At 50.1% G+C, this 13,575-nt stretch overlaps 1 protein-coding gene across 1 annotated transcript in view; it reads right to left on the bottom strand.

Moving 5' to 3' along the window:
* Positions 1 to 13,575, bottom strand: part of PEDS1 (plasmanylethanolamine desaturase 1) — a 46,120-nt gene that overhangs the window by 31,459 nt on the left and 1,086 nt on the right. Inside the window, exons 2-5 of the mRNA XM_006141289.2 lie at positions 13,151 to 13,210; positions 12,986 to 13,085; positions 11,934 to 12,159; positions 579 to 752 (exon numbers count right to left, since the gene is read on the bottom strand). Coding sequence (XP_006141351.1) covers positions 579 to 752; positions 11,934 to 12,159; positions 12,986 to 13,085; positions 13,151 to 13,210 — 560 coding nt within the window. The remainder of the gene's footprint in view (positions 1 to 578; positions 753 to 11,933; positions 12,160 to 12,985; positions 13,086 to 13,150; positions 13,211 to 13,575) is intronic.

Below are 13,575 nucleotides of genomic sequence, written 5' to 3'. Positions count from 1 at the left end.
AGGGCCGCAGCTGGGCGCAGCTGGGCGCGGAAGCGTGGGGTAGTGGCGCTCCCTGCTTGCCGGGTTCCGCCCCGGCGTGGGCCGGATTCCGGCAGGGGAGGCGCTTGGGGCTCTTCCACCTCGGCCGTGGGTTATCGGCCCGTGAACGCGACCAAGCCAGGGCCCAGAAATGGACATACCTTAAGCACGCGGCATTAATCGCCTACTGTGTGCAAGGAACGCGAGGGGAGAGCGCTGGGCCGGGTAGCGCTTTATGGGCACTTGATACAGCGCTCCCTAGTGGGGGTCCATTTACGTGGCTTAGATTATTCAGCCCTACTTCGTGCAGAGGTTGGGAGGACCGTGCATACACCAGCTGTGTGCCTGCTCTGTGCTGTGCCCCCTGAGAGGAGAAATCTCGAGCCTGCAGCAGGGACAGGACAGGAAACTCATGAAAATGACAATGAGAGTTACTATAGGATTTCTTGAGAGTCTAATATCTGTTAGACGCTGCGCCCAGAGGTAGCCGAGTATCATTTCGCTTATTTACTCTGAATAGCCAATGAGTTTGCCTCCTCCCAGTGGCCGCCCCTAATCACCATGCTCAAAGTTGTCCCCTCCTCCTGTCACTGTGACATCACCCTGTTTTGTCTTCACAGCGCTTGTCATGGCAATGAACTGGCAGATCCAGTCCCCACCTCCAGAAAACAGGCTCCCGAGAGCAGAGCCTTGCTCGGTGCCCAGGGAAACCCCACTCTGGATCAGCAGCTGGCCTGGTAGAAAGTCAGTAAGGGCTCGTTTAAATGTGTGGCTCAGGGACCAGCAGATGCTGTAGTGGTCATGACACTGGACTCCCACGTAGTCGACCACGCTTCTAGTTTCAGTAGAAAACTCACACCGGCTGCGTGAGCGTGCATGCCCAAAATCTCCAGAGGAGAATGGAGGAGAAGGGATTGTGATGTGGCCATGCCCCATGGGGGGTGACTTCTCACTTTCTGTCTTTCTGTCTCTCCGGTGAGCACACATGCCCAATAACAAATATCTCAGCCACATGCCTTTAATTCTTCAGCAGGTACCAGAGGTCTCGCTGACTTCGAGTAACTGCTGACATAAATTTCTTACAGATAAATTCCTTACAGGGGATCGGGCAAGAGCTCCTGGAAGGATTGGAGAGGAGGCGCCCGGCAGAATGGTCACCTTCCAGAATGTCTCTTTGGGGCTCCATCCCGTTTTGAGTTTTCTGAAGGTTTAAGCCCTCGATCCCTGGACTGCAGGTCATCCCAGGGCTGTTTCCTGGATGTTCCTGCTGGGATGTCTTACTGTCCCCAGTCAAAACCTCCCTCTGAGTGTCCTCCTGACACCACCTCCCTTCCTTGGGAGGAAAAGCCTCCCTTCAATGTTGGGATAGGCCACAGCCCACACTTGGCAAATTCTGGTGAAGCTGACTGGTTTCTGGTCTTTTTTCTTTTTTAGAGAGGTTTTTGCTATAGGGCGCGTGCGCGCACCAGAAAGACAGAGAGAGACAGACAGAAAACGAGAAATCACCCCCAGGGGGGATGGCCATGCCACAGTCCTGTCTCCCCCATTCTCTTGGGATTTGGAGCACAAAGCACACATGCCTGGTGTGAGTTTAAGCCACCAGGTGCAGGACTCAAACCGTGGTCAACTACATGGGATTCAAATGTTGGTCCTGTTTCTCGTCATTTGTTGACTTTGGTTTTTGTTTGATTTTTTTTTTTAATTTCCTATAGAGCACATGTACTCACCAGAGAGGGACAGAGAGAGAGAGAGAGAGAGAGAGAGAGAGATTCCCTAAGAGGGAACGGCCACACTGCAATCAATCTCTTCTCTTTCATTCTCTTGGGATTCTGGGTTGGGATTCTGGGCATGCAGGCACACATACCTAGTGTCTTTTTCTTTTCCTCTTTTTTTTTTTTTTTGAGAGGCTTTTGCTATAGGGCATGTGCTCACCAGACAGACAGCAAGATGGAGAGACAGAAAGCGAGAAATCACTCCTGGGTGATTACACATGGGAGTCCAGCATCATAGCCATTGCGCCAACTGCTCGTCCCATGTTATTATTATTTTTCAATTTGACCAGAGAGAGAGAGAGAGAGAAAAAGTGAGAAAACAAGCTACCAGGTCTGGGACTTGAACTGCCATTGGGCATGTGGGAATCCAGAGCTTTTAACCACCACGCCACCTGCCAGCCCCCAACATTCAACTCATTTATTAAGAACTAACGTGGCCCAGTCAATATGCTAGGGAAATAGCAGGGAACCTGACAAAGTCCTGCTGGAGGTGGGGGGAAAGGTCAGGGAAGCCCTACTCCGGGTGACAGTTGAGTCAAGACCTAAAGAAAGTAAGGCAGCCAGCTGTGCCAGTATCTGGGAGCAAATGACTCCACGGCCAGGGAGCCGCAAGCCGAAGTCTGAAGCAGGAGGGTGTTTACTGGGTTGCAAGAACAGAACACACAGTGTACCTCCTGCCCTTAGGGATGTGTTTTCTCTGAGCAATTCCCACAACGGAGCACTCTCTGACCTTTCTGACTGGCTTCCTTCCCTTGGCATGACGCTTTCAAGGGTCATAGGTCAGGATGGCATTTGTCTACCTGCTGCACGCCCTTCTGCTGCACAGGCAGACACGTGATGTCTGTGCATTCGCTAGTCGGATGTTGAGTGTTTTCCATGTTCGATTGTTAGGGATGGTGCGTGCTGGGGTACAGGGTTTTGTGTGGACACATGTTTCATCTCCCGTGGGGATTTACTGAAGAGCAGAATTGCAGGGTTAAATGATAGCTCCAAGTTGAAGTTTTTGAAGAAACGCCACCCTGTTCCCATGGCAACAGCACCATTTTTATCCCCCACCAACAACATGTAACTGTTCCGGTTGCCGGACGTCTTCGCCAACAGTGCTTATTTTCCATCTGGGGCCAGAGCCATCCGAATGAATGTGAGCTGGTATCTCATTGTGGGGTGTGTGTGTGTGTGTGTGTGAGCACGTGCATGCTAGAGAGACATGGGGAGACAGAACAAGGGAGATAAGAAAGCACCCCCCAGGGGAAGGGTCATGCCACAATCCCCAACCCCTCCTCCCCCACCTCGGCCTCCTTTTGGGATTCCGGGCACACATGCATGTGTCCTGTGTGCTTCTCAAGGTGTCAGGTCTGGGGTTCGAACCATGTGGTTGGTCATGTGGAATCTGGCTGTCTTGACCACCAGGCCATGGAGCCGGCCTTCACTGTGCGTTCAATTTACATTTCCCTAGTGACTAAGGATACAGAGCGTTTTTTCATGTGCTTATTGGCCATTCATATATCTTTTCTTTTTTCTTTTTTTGGAGAGGTTTTTGCTATAGGGCGTAGGAGCTCTCCAAAAGACAGAGACAGAGAGAGAGAGACAGAAAGCAAAAAATCACCCTCCAGAGGGGATGGCCACACCTCAATCCCTTCTCCTCCACTCTCTCCGGATCTTGGGCACACACGCACTCGCGCCTGGCATGAGTTTAAGCCACCAGGCCTGAGACTCTAACCGTGGTCCACTATATGGGAGTCCAATGACATAGCCTTTACACCAACTGCTAGTCCCCCATTTCTACATCTTTTCTTGAGAAATGTCTATTCAAATCTCTTGCCCTTTCTTGGGGCCAGCAGGTGGCATGTAGGTTAAGGGTGCCGGACTCCCCCTATGGCTGACCATGGTTCGAATCCCATACTTGGTGACTTGCTTTCCCACTTTCCTTCTCTCTCTCTCTCTCTCTGTTCCTCTCTGGCAAAATTAAAATAAGTAAGTAAATAAATAAAAAGAGCTAAATAAAATGAATCTTTAAAATCACATCTCTTGCCTTTTATAACTGGATTATTTGTACTTGTATCGTTGACTTTTAAGAGGTCTTTAGATATCGTGGATATTAATCCCTTATCAGGTATGCCATTTGCAAATATTTTATCTCATCCTGTCCTTTGCCTTTCTACTTTATCATTATTATTATTTGATGTGCCAGAGGGTGTGTGTGCCAGGCCAGCCTCTGGATCATGGGCACACGTATGCCACATATGCAGGGTGGTCTCTGGACTCCTTGTATGCACATGCAGGTGGATCGGGGACCTACCTTATGGCTGGAACATGCTAAATGCCTTTGTCATTCTGCATTCTTTTTTGGGGGGTGGGGGAGAGGATTTTGCTATAGGGCGTGTGTGCTCGCCAGAAAGACAGAGAGAGACAGAGATACAGAAAGCAAAAAATCACCCCCTGGGGGGATGGCTATGCCACAATCCCTTCTCTTCCATTCTCCTCTTGGGATCTTGGGCACACATGCACACGCGCCCGGTGGGAGTTTAAGCCACTGGATCTGGGACTTGAACTGTGGTCAACTACATGGGAGTCCAGTGACCTAGCCATTACACCAACTGCTGGTCTCAAAAGCTCATCTACTTTTCCAGTTAGACTCAGGTGTAAGTCTCAGCCCTACTGCTGTGTGCTGTGTGACCATGGGCACATTCTTTTCCTCACACAGACAATGAGGATAATAGTACACCCACCTCATTGGGTGGTTTGCTGATGGAGAAGTTAGTAAACACAGCAGTCAGGAGAGCACCCAATCAATCTTAGCTATGCTATTAGCACGCGCCCCTGGAGCAAACCTTACCTGAACTATGACTTTCTCCTTCACAGTTGCAGGAGCCCAGTAATGCCGCTGTTTTAATTTTGCTACCTTTCCATTTCCTGCAGAGTGCAGCGGTTGAGATCAGGGAGGCTGGGGGGAAAGGCGTGGGCAGCCGTGTTGTGCAGGTACCACTACTGTGTGCCAGGCACGTGACAGACGCGCCCTGTGGCCCCTTCTGTAGAGAAGAAAACTGAAGCTAGGGAAAGTGAATTGCCCAAAGATGAGTAAGATTTCCCTGAGCAGGAAAGGTAAGGGAGGGAGGCTCAGGGCAAAGGCCAGAAGCTGAGCACGTGCTTGGTGTACAGTTCAGGGAATGGGAGTTGTTTGGAGTCCTGGGGAATTAATGGGTAATGAAAGGCCAGGAGGCCGAGGAGGCAAGGCCTGGCTCTGTCAATGTTGGTCGTTGCTGACGTCGTGAGGCTTGTGTTATGGCCACAGTGGTTGTCCCCTTGCGTCAGTTTTCTCATCTGTGACAGGGGGTCACAGAGGCATTTGTCTGGATTATATTTGGCTGAAAGCAAGAGACATCACAAAGTTATCAAAGCTTAAACATGGCAAACATTTTTCTCTCTCATGTAGATGCAGGAGACCAGAACTGGTGTGATGGGTCCACAACCACGAGGCCCCTTCTAATTGGTCACTCTTTCATCCTTAATGTATGACTTCTACCTCAGGGCCCACGAAGGTTGCCCATGCTCCAGCTGTTGTGTCATATTCCAGCCAGCAGAGAGGAGCCAAGAAGGCAGCATATTCCCTGCTTTTGTCCCATTACTTAGAACTTAGCCTTGGTCACATAGCAGTCTATGCTGAACAGGAACCTGAAGGGATATTGTTTTTCTCTTAGGAGGCCAACTAAAAAATTGGGGTTCTTGGGAACCAGCAGTTAGCGTAATGGCTATGTCACTGGACTCCCACGTAGTCGACCATGGTTCGTGTCCTGGACCTGGTGGCTTAAAACTCACGCCGGGCGCGTGTGCGTGCATGCTCAAGATCCCAAGAGGAGAATGGAGGAGAAGGGATTGTGGCATGACCATCCCCCCTGGGGGGTGATTTTTCGCTTTCTGTCTCTATGTCTCTCTCTGTCTGGAGAGCGCACACTCCCTATAGCGAAAACCTCTCCAAAAAAGAAAAAAAATGGGGGTTCTATTAATAAGCAAAGAGGAGGCAGAAACCCAGGTCCTTCTGAAATGGCTAATGAACTTGAGCTGTGAAATAATTGTTTTCAGGGACTGAAAATGAAGATTTTCTACGGAGACTTCACCCTCCAGATTAGTTTCTTGCGTGGTAGGGAAACCTCTGGTGAAAAGTGGAATGGAAGAGATTGCAGATCACCTCCTCCTGCACGCCTCTGAAGGCTCAGATTGCACTTTGAAAGTAGGAAGGAACACACAAGCCATCAGATGAACAGAAATCACTGCAGGGGAATAAGAAGTATGAGAAGACAAGACAATCCCTCTCCTGCAAGGGGAAAGAATAACTCCTCCTCATCCACAGATGCTACAATGGAGCTCATGGACATGTCTGATAAAGAATTTAGAATATTCATAGTTACAAAGCTAACAGAGATGCAAGAGAAGAGAGACAATTAACTCCAGAAGACGCAGGAAAAAAGAGCCGACGAGTTCCAGGAGATGAGGAAGTTCTTGTATGATCTGAAAGAGGAACTACACACCATAAAAAAGAAGCAAATGGAGCAATTAGAGATAAAGGCTGTAATAGAGGAAATCAAAACCACCCTTGAAAGTATTAAAAGCAGACTAGACCATACAGAAGACCAAATCTCAGCTGTAGAAGACAGAATCACTGGCCTAGAAAAATCCACCATGAAGACTGAGAAAATAGCCCCAAAATGAGAATAATATATGAAAAATACTAGATACCATCAAACGTCCCAACATCCAGACAATGGGTATCCCCCCAGAAGGTGAAGAGACTCATAAGGGCATTGATAATCTATTCCATGAAATCCTGGAAGAAAACTTTCCAAATCTAGAGAGGCACTCAAAGATCCAGACCCAAGAAACACAAAAGACCCCAAATAGAATCAACCCAAGAAGATCTTCTCCAAGACACATTATAGCCAGATTGACCAAAACCACAGACAAAGACAAGATACTAAGATTGGCAAGAGAGAAACGTCAAGTTACCTACAAAGGACATCCCATCAGGCTAACAGCGGACCTCTCATGGGAAACAATGTGAGCAAGCAAAGAATGGGAAAATATATTTAAAGTGTTAAGGGAAAAACATTTTCAACCAAGAATACTGTACCAGCAAGATTATCCTTCATATAGGAAGAAAAGACAAGAACATTCCCAGATAAGCAAAACTGTCAAGAATTTACCAACTCCAGAGCAGATCTCCAAGAGATTCTGAAAGGAGTGCTATACTAGGAAAATTAAATAGAGTCACACAGAAATAAGAGTTCAAAAACAACTAAGAAAATGGTCAACTTAATGGGAGGGACAAGCCTGGAGTTGAATGTTATCTTCCAGAATTTAAACCGGAAGATTGGGCCACAAAAGAAGATAAAGTACACGAGACTGAACTGATGAAATACAATCTTACGACTTTTGACTAAAACATTACTGACTTTCTTCTAGGCTTTGTTTTCCAGATATAAGGATATTTGTCTTGTCTTGAGCACCGATAGGTTCACGTACCTACTATTTGAACAGAGTCCTAACCTGTCTCCTGGTTTTAAGTAAGAAAATGAACGACTATAAGAGAAATGGGGCCAGGAAAGTTTCTCTAAAGATGCTTTCATCCTGTGGAAGGAAACACTTGGAATAAAGACTAAATATCTCATGCAATAAATAAAGAAAGAAATAAAATAAGCAAAGTAAATGAATATTATTTGACACCCAAAAACCTCGGCCAGATGGCAACCATTAGTCTCTTTTTTGGCCTCCTGGGCCTGAACTCCTTTCCTAGGTGGTCCAGCTCTCACGGTGTTCCTTAACAACGTTCCAGGACATTCCATGCGTGTCCACCAGAGTTGGATTCTGCTTTCTTCTCATGAGCCCTGATCGTGCTGCCCAGCAGAGATCAGGCGGGGGGAGGCGAGCAGGACGCATGCCGAGGAACACCACCAGCATCGGCTGAGTGCTCGCGGCAGGCCACGCCAGGTTATTCCTTCAGTGAATCTTCACATTCGCCCCAAACTTAGTGGCTTAAGATGACATTGAGGGGGGACCAGCAGATGGCGTAATGGTTATGTTGCTGGACTCCCATGTAGTTGACCGCTGTTTGAGTCCCGGACCTGGTGACTTAGTGCCCAAGGTCCCGAGAGGAGAATGGAGGAAAAGGGGCTGCAGTGTGGCCATCCCCCCGGGGGGTGTTTTCTCACTTTCTGTCCCTCTGTCCCTATCTTTCTGGCAAGCACATGCGCCCTATAGCAAAAAAACAAATAACAAAAACAAAAACAAACAAAAAAAACCCAAAAAAACAAAAACAAAAACAAACCTCTCCAAATAAATAAATAAATAAATAAATAAATAAAAGGCTTTAAAAAAATAAAAAATAATCTCAAGTTCATCGAAACGTTGCAAGAATAGTGCAACTAACTCTCGTATCTTCCCCCTTTATTTATCTATTTTTTAGATTTTTGCTATAGGGTATGTGTGCTCGTCAGAGAGACAGACATACAGTGAGAAATCACTCCCCTACAGGGAATGGCCACACCACAGTCCCTTGTCCTCTCAGGATTTGGGGCACGTACGCATACACACCTGGTGTGACTTTCAAGTCCCTGGGTCTGGGACTCAAACCGCAGCCCACCATGTGGGAGTCCAGCACCTCAGCACTACAGCACCTGCTGGCTCTCCTTTACTTAGACCCCTCAGTTGGCAACCTCATGGGCCATTCTTCCTCTGTGTGTGCGATTTTTCTGGCCCATCCGAGAGCCAGTTACAGACACAGTGCAAAGACCTCAGTGCATCTCTGAGAACGGGGACGTTCTCTTACTCAGTCACCAAATAGTTTTCTACCTCAGGAAATGTTAACATAGATACAATGTTGTAATTTCCTTTCTATGCCCATATTCGAATCTGCTAGGTATATTATAAATCACTTGGAAACTTTATTCTCTTTTTTTTTTTTAGAGAGATTTTTGCTATAGGGCACGTGTGCTCGCCAGAGAAACAGAGAGTGAGAGAGACAGAAAGCAAGAAATCACCACCCAGGGGGATGGCCACACCACAATCTATTCTCCTCTCGGGATTCTGGGCACACACACACACACACCCAGCGTACGTTTTAAGTCACTGGGTCCAGGACTTGAGCCATGGTCGGCTATGTGGGAGCCCAGTGACATAACCATTACACCACCTGCTGGTCCCGGAAACCTTATTCCTAAGCTATGGAATCCCAGCATCACTGTCCCCTGTCTAGAAAGACAGCACACATCTGCCCAAAGAGAAGGAAATCCATAACATCCACAAATCTGCTTTAGGCTCTGCTCAGACACCCGCTCAGTCTGCACAGCCCTGGTTCTCCACGGAGCATGGTTTGGACTCTCAGAGGACACGGGACAGTGTCTGGAGACATCTGTGGTTGTCACAACTGGGAGCGGTGATGGGCTCCTGGCATCTGGTGGGTCCAGGCCAGGGGTGCAGCTTAGCATCCTGCAATGCACAGGGCGGTTCCCGCAGCAGAGCACTGCTCAGCGCAGGGAGTCCACGGGGTCGTGAATCAGAATACCGATCTGTAAACTGCAAGAGACGCCTCCTCCTGTCGCAAACGAAGCGTGGGTGCTTCCCTCTCACCGTGGCAATAACATTTCTCCCCAGTGACCTGGAGGAGCCCACTCCTGCAGGCACAGGCTGATCCAGCCAAGTTGAGCAGCTCAGAACTGGAACCAGCCTATGGGCCATTTGGCAGAGACCATACAATGTAAATAAAGCTGGCCGGAGGTCACGCTGGGCTCAGGCCGCTCCCCAGGTCCGGGCCGTGCTCCTCTGTGGAAGGGCTGGGGAGGCAGGCCTGGAACGGGGCCAGGACTCAGCAGTCAAGCTGCTGCTTCCTGACTAAGGAGCGTAACTGCCCCGACTGCCACCCGCTGGCATGCAGGGATCACACTGTACCCATAGGCCTCAGGAGGAGGCGGCCCAGAATGTCTCCCCATTCCGATCAAAGGCGGGGCTGTGCTGAGTCACCTCAGGTTCCTGGGCGCCCCATTCAGAGTCTGACTCATCATAAAAGCAGCTGCCATTTGGCAAAATACACGACAGATACAATTGACCATCGTAACCATTTCTGTGGTGTCAAACGCATTCATAAGTCTGGTCTTGGGACTCTTCCCATTCTGAAGAACGGAAGCTCTGTCCACATTCACCTCTAACTCCCCATGTCCCATTCCCTGCGGTCCACCACTGTTCTACTTTCTGTCGCTATAACCTTTGTTCTTAAATTTAATTTAGGTTTTTGCTATAGGGTGTGTGTCCTTGCCAGAGAGAGAGAGAGCGAGAGGGAGGGAAAGTGGGAAATCACCCCCTGGGGGTGGCCATGTTGCAATCTCTTCTCCTCCAATCTCCTCTTGGGATTTTGGACACACACATGCACCTAGATTGATTTTCAAGCTGCCACGTCGGGGACTCAAACCACAGCACGGGCCATGTGGGATCCAGTGCCTTAACCTCCGCTCTACCTGCTGGCCCTAATCTTGGCTACTGTGGGATCTCATAGAAATGGAATCCTATGGTATTTGTCATTTAGTGACTGGCTTTTTTCACTTAGCAGAGTATCCTTAAATTTCATCCAAATTTTAGCATGTGTTAGAGTTTCCTTTAAATGTTTTAAAAATCTTTATTGACAAAGGGTGGTTGTGATCAAAGAGGAGAGAGAAAAAGAGAGCAAGCACCCTCTGATTGGGCGAGGTCACACTGCAATCCCTTCTCTTCCATTTTTCACACTGTTTTTCCTTTTTTTTTTTCTGGAGGTGTGCACTTGCTGAAGAAACAGAGAGACAGAAAGTGAGAAATCACCCCCCAGGAGCGATGGCCATTCCGCAATCCCTTCTCCTCCATTCTCCTCTCGGGATCTTGGGCACGCATGCACACGCGCCTGGCGTGAGTTTCAAGCCACAGGATCTGGCACTCGAACCACCGTCAACGATGTGGTCCAGCGATGTAACCATTATGCTCTCCAGCGATGTAACTGCTATGCTATCTGCTGGTCCCCCCCCCTTTTTTTTCCCCATAGGGTGCATGCCCTTACTGGAGAGAGACGATGACAGGAAGAGTGAGAAATCACACCACAGGGGGGTGGCCATGCCGACGTTTTTCGCCTTCATTCTCTTCTTGGGATCTTGGGCATGCGTGCACATGTACCGGGTGTGATTTTCAAGCTGCCAGTTCTGGGACTCAAATCGAAGCCGGCCGTGTGGGAGTCCAGTGCCTTAGCCACCTCAGCACGGGCTGCCCCCGCTTCCTTTCTCCCTGACAGTAGCCATCCTGATGTGAGACGGTACCTCACTGCGGCTTTGATTCTCACCTCCCTGCTGATGAGTGATGCGGAGCATCTTCTCATGTGCTTATTGGCCATTTACAGATTTCCTTTGAAGAAATGTCGACTTAACCCCTTGGCCCATATAAAAATTCTGCTTTACTGAAGGTGCATGTGCTCGCCAGAGAGAGGCAAAAAGACAGAGAAAGGGACAGGGGGAGGAAGTGCCCCTCGAGGGGCATGGTCAGGCCACAATCCTGTTTTCCATCTCTCCCTCCTTTTGGGATTTTGGGTATGCACATACGCCTGGTGTATTTTTTAACCTGTTGTGTCCAGGACTCATATTTGGCCATGTGGGATCCAGCCACTGTCACCACCATGCCACGGGCTGGCCCACCACCAGCCACGGGCTGGCCCACCAGGGTGTTTCATCCGGTGAATGACAGATGACTAACAGGAGCAACGCGGTCAGGCCCACACATCCATGCACGGACTCCTCCAGCCGGGGAGGTGCCTTGTTGAGGAATATAGCCAGAGGAGTTGGTCCTAAACCTTACCCTGGCTTGCTGTGTGCCCCTGGATAACCACACACCCTCTCTGAGTCCCACATTCCTTCCTTGCAAGTCAGGCTTCACGAGTTAGTGAGATCAATGGGTAGTTAAAGTGCTGGACCCCCACCTGGCTGACTGCAGTTCGAGTCCTGGGCCTGGTAGTTTGGCTTCTTACTTTCCCTTCCTCTCTCTCTCTCAGGTCAAATTAAAAAATAATAATACTAGAATAAGTAAATATATTAATTAACTAAAAGAAAAAAAAAAAAAGAAATCCATTCCTAGAGAAATTCTCACCTCCTAGCCTGGGAGTAGAGGTGAAGATGCGGCTGCCTGGGGAAGGATGATTAAGCAATGGCCCATTTGTGCTCTGGAGCGGGTCAGTCGGCCGTGGTCCTCGGAGTTCTCTGGTGACATCTGCTGGCACGAAAGGGCTACTGCAGTCCAGCTCCGCCAGGGAATTGCCCGATATAGGTCGGGGTGATTGGGGGGGCACCTGGGAAGCCACAGAGCAGGGCGAGACCTGGGAGGAGGGTCAAGAGTAGGGGGTGGCCTGGGTATAGGTGGAAAGCACGGGCCCGTGTTCGGATTCCAGCCTCAGTGCTTCCTTGCTGAGTGAAGGCGGGCATATTTGGACTTCCCCAGAGCCTCTGTTTCTTCTTACAATGAGGATTCCAGAGCTCGGCTCAGCAGACACCCAGCAAGAGTAACCAGAGCCACTCTGAGCACCTCGGGTGGCAGGGATTAGCTGAGAACATCCAGCCGCGAAGGCGAGGCAGCGTGTCCCCTGGAGGGTTCTGTCTAGCAGGGAGAGGACAACAGACCAACCGCCAGCCCATGCACGGTGGCTTCAGGTGTGGACAGCGCAGACAGGGGGGAGGGGGGGCAGGAGGGGGGCAGCGCAGCGGCTCTCGGGCAGAGGCCTCTGAGGAGGCTCCTCCAGTATATTCAAGGTGCACAGGGATCCTCGCCAATGGTGGGTCACAGTCATGTCACACACGCGAGTGACAGGGATGAAAGGAGAAGGAGGAAGCCATTTTCCTGCCCTATTTTTTTTTTAAAGTTTATTTATTTATTTCCTCCATGAGTGAGAAAGAGAGAGTTGGAGAGAGAGAGAGAAAGCCGCTGGGTCCAGGTCTTGAACAGTGTAGTCAGCCATGTAAAATCCAGCTGCCTCGACCACCGCCAACAGGGTCCAGATGCCTGGACCAGCCCCAGCCCCAGCCAGCTCTGCACCATGGGCATACGTGTTCCCAGCAGGTTCAGGGGTCTCCTGGACCCTCGCAGAGTGACTACAGTGCTGCCCCACTGTCGGGCCTGATTTTGAAAAACTGGAGACAGAGTCTTGCCTGTGGCCCAGGCTGACTCGGCTTCTGGGTGCACGCCATGGACTGGAAGCCATCTTCCAGGGTTGGATGCAGGCCTGGCGGTGAGAAGATGGTCTGGCGCCTGCAGTGAGGCAGCCCTGGCCCTCCCCTGTGCACAGGGCCTGGGGGCAGAGTTCAAGCCCGCACCTGAGCAGACCAGGCTCCAGGAATGAAGGCAGGCAGAGGATGACAGGCTGGGAGGTCTCACTGTGCGCGGACAGGGGCTGTTGAGAGCGACCAGGACAGGAACCCAGTTCCGCCCCGGTTGGAGGCCGCCCCATGGACACTGCCAATGTGACTGCCTTTCACTGTCATTAACCAGGCCTGTGTGACAACAGCCAGGCCCTGGCCTGGTGTCTCGTGCCCCTGCCCTGATTTACACAGAAACAAGCCCCCCTGAGCCTCTGTGGCTGGCCCATGTGGTACTGCAGGTAAGGCCCCCAAGGAGCAAGGAGCCATGGAGCTTCCAGAGCTGAGGAAAGACTGAAGCCAGGCGGGCTGCGATGGAGGCTGCGTGCCTTCTCCTTGGGGCGCAGGCTGTGGGGGGCGGTGCGACACGACACCCGGGTCCC

This window comes from Tupaia chinensis, unplaced genomic scaffold, assembly GCF_000334495.1.
Source record: "Tupaia chinensis unplaced genomic scaffold, TupChi_1.0 Scaffold000049_1, whole genome shotgun sequence".
In the NCBI taxonomy this organism is placed as follows: Eukaryota; Metazoa; Chordata; class Mammalia; order Scandentia; family Tupaiidae; genus Tupaia; species Tupaia belangeri.
Note: the sequence above shows the minus strand (reverse complement) of the source record. Positions and strands in the feature narration are given on the sequence as shown.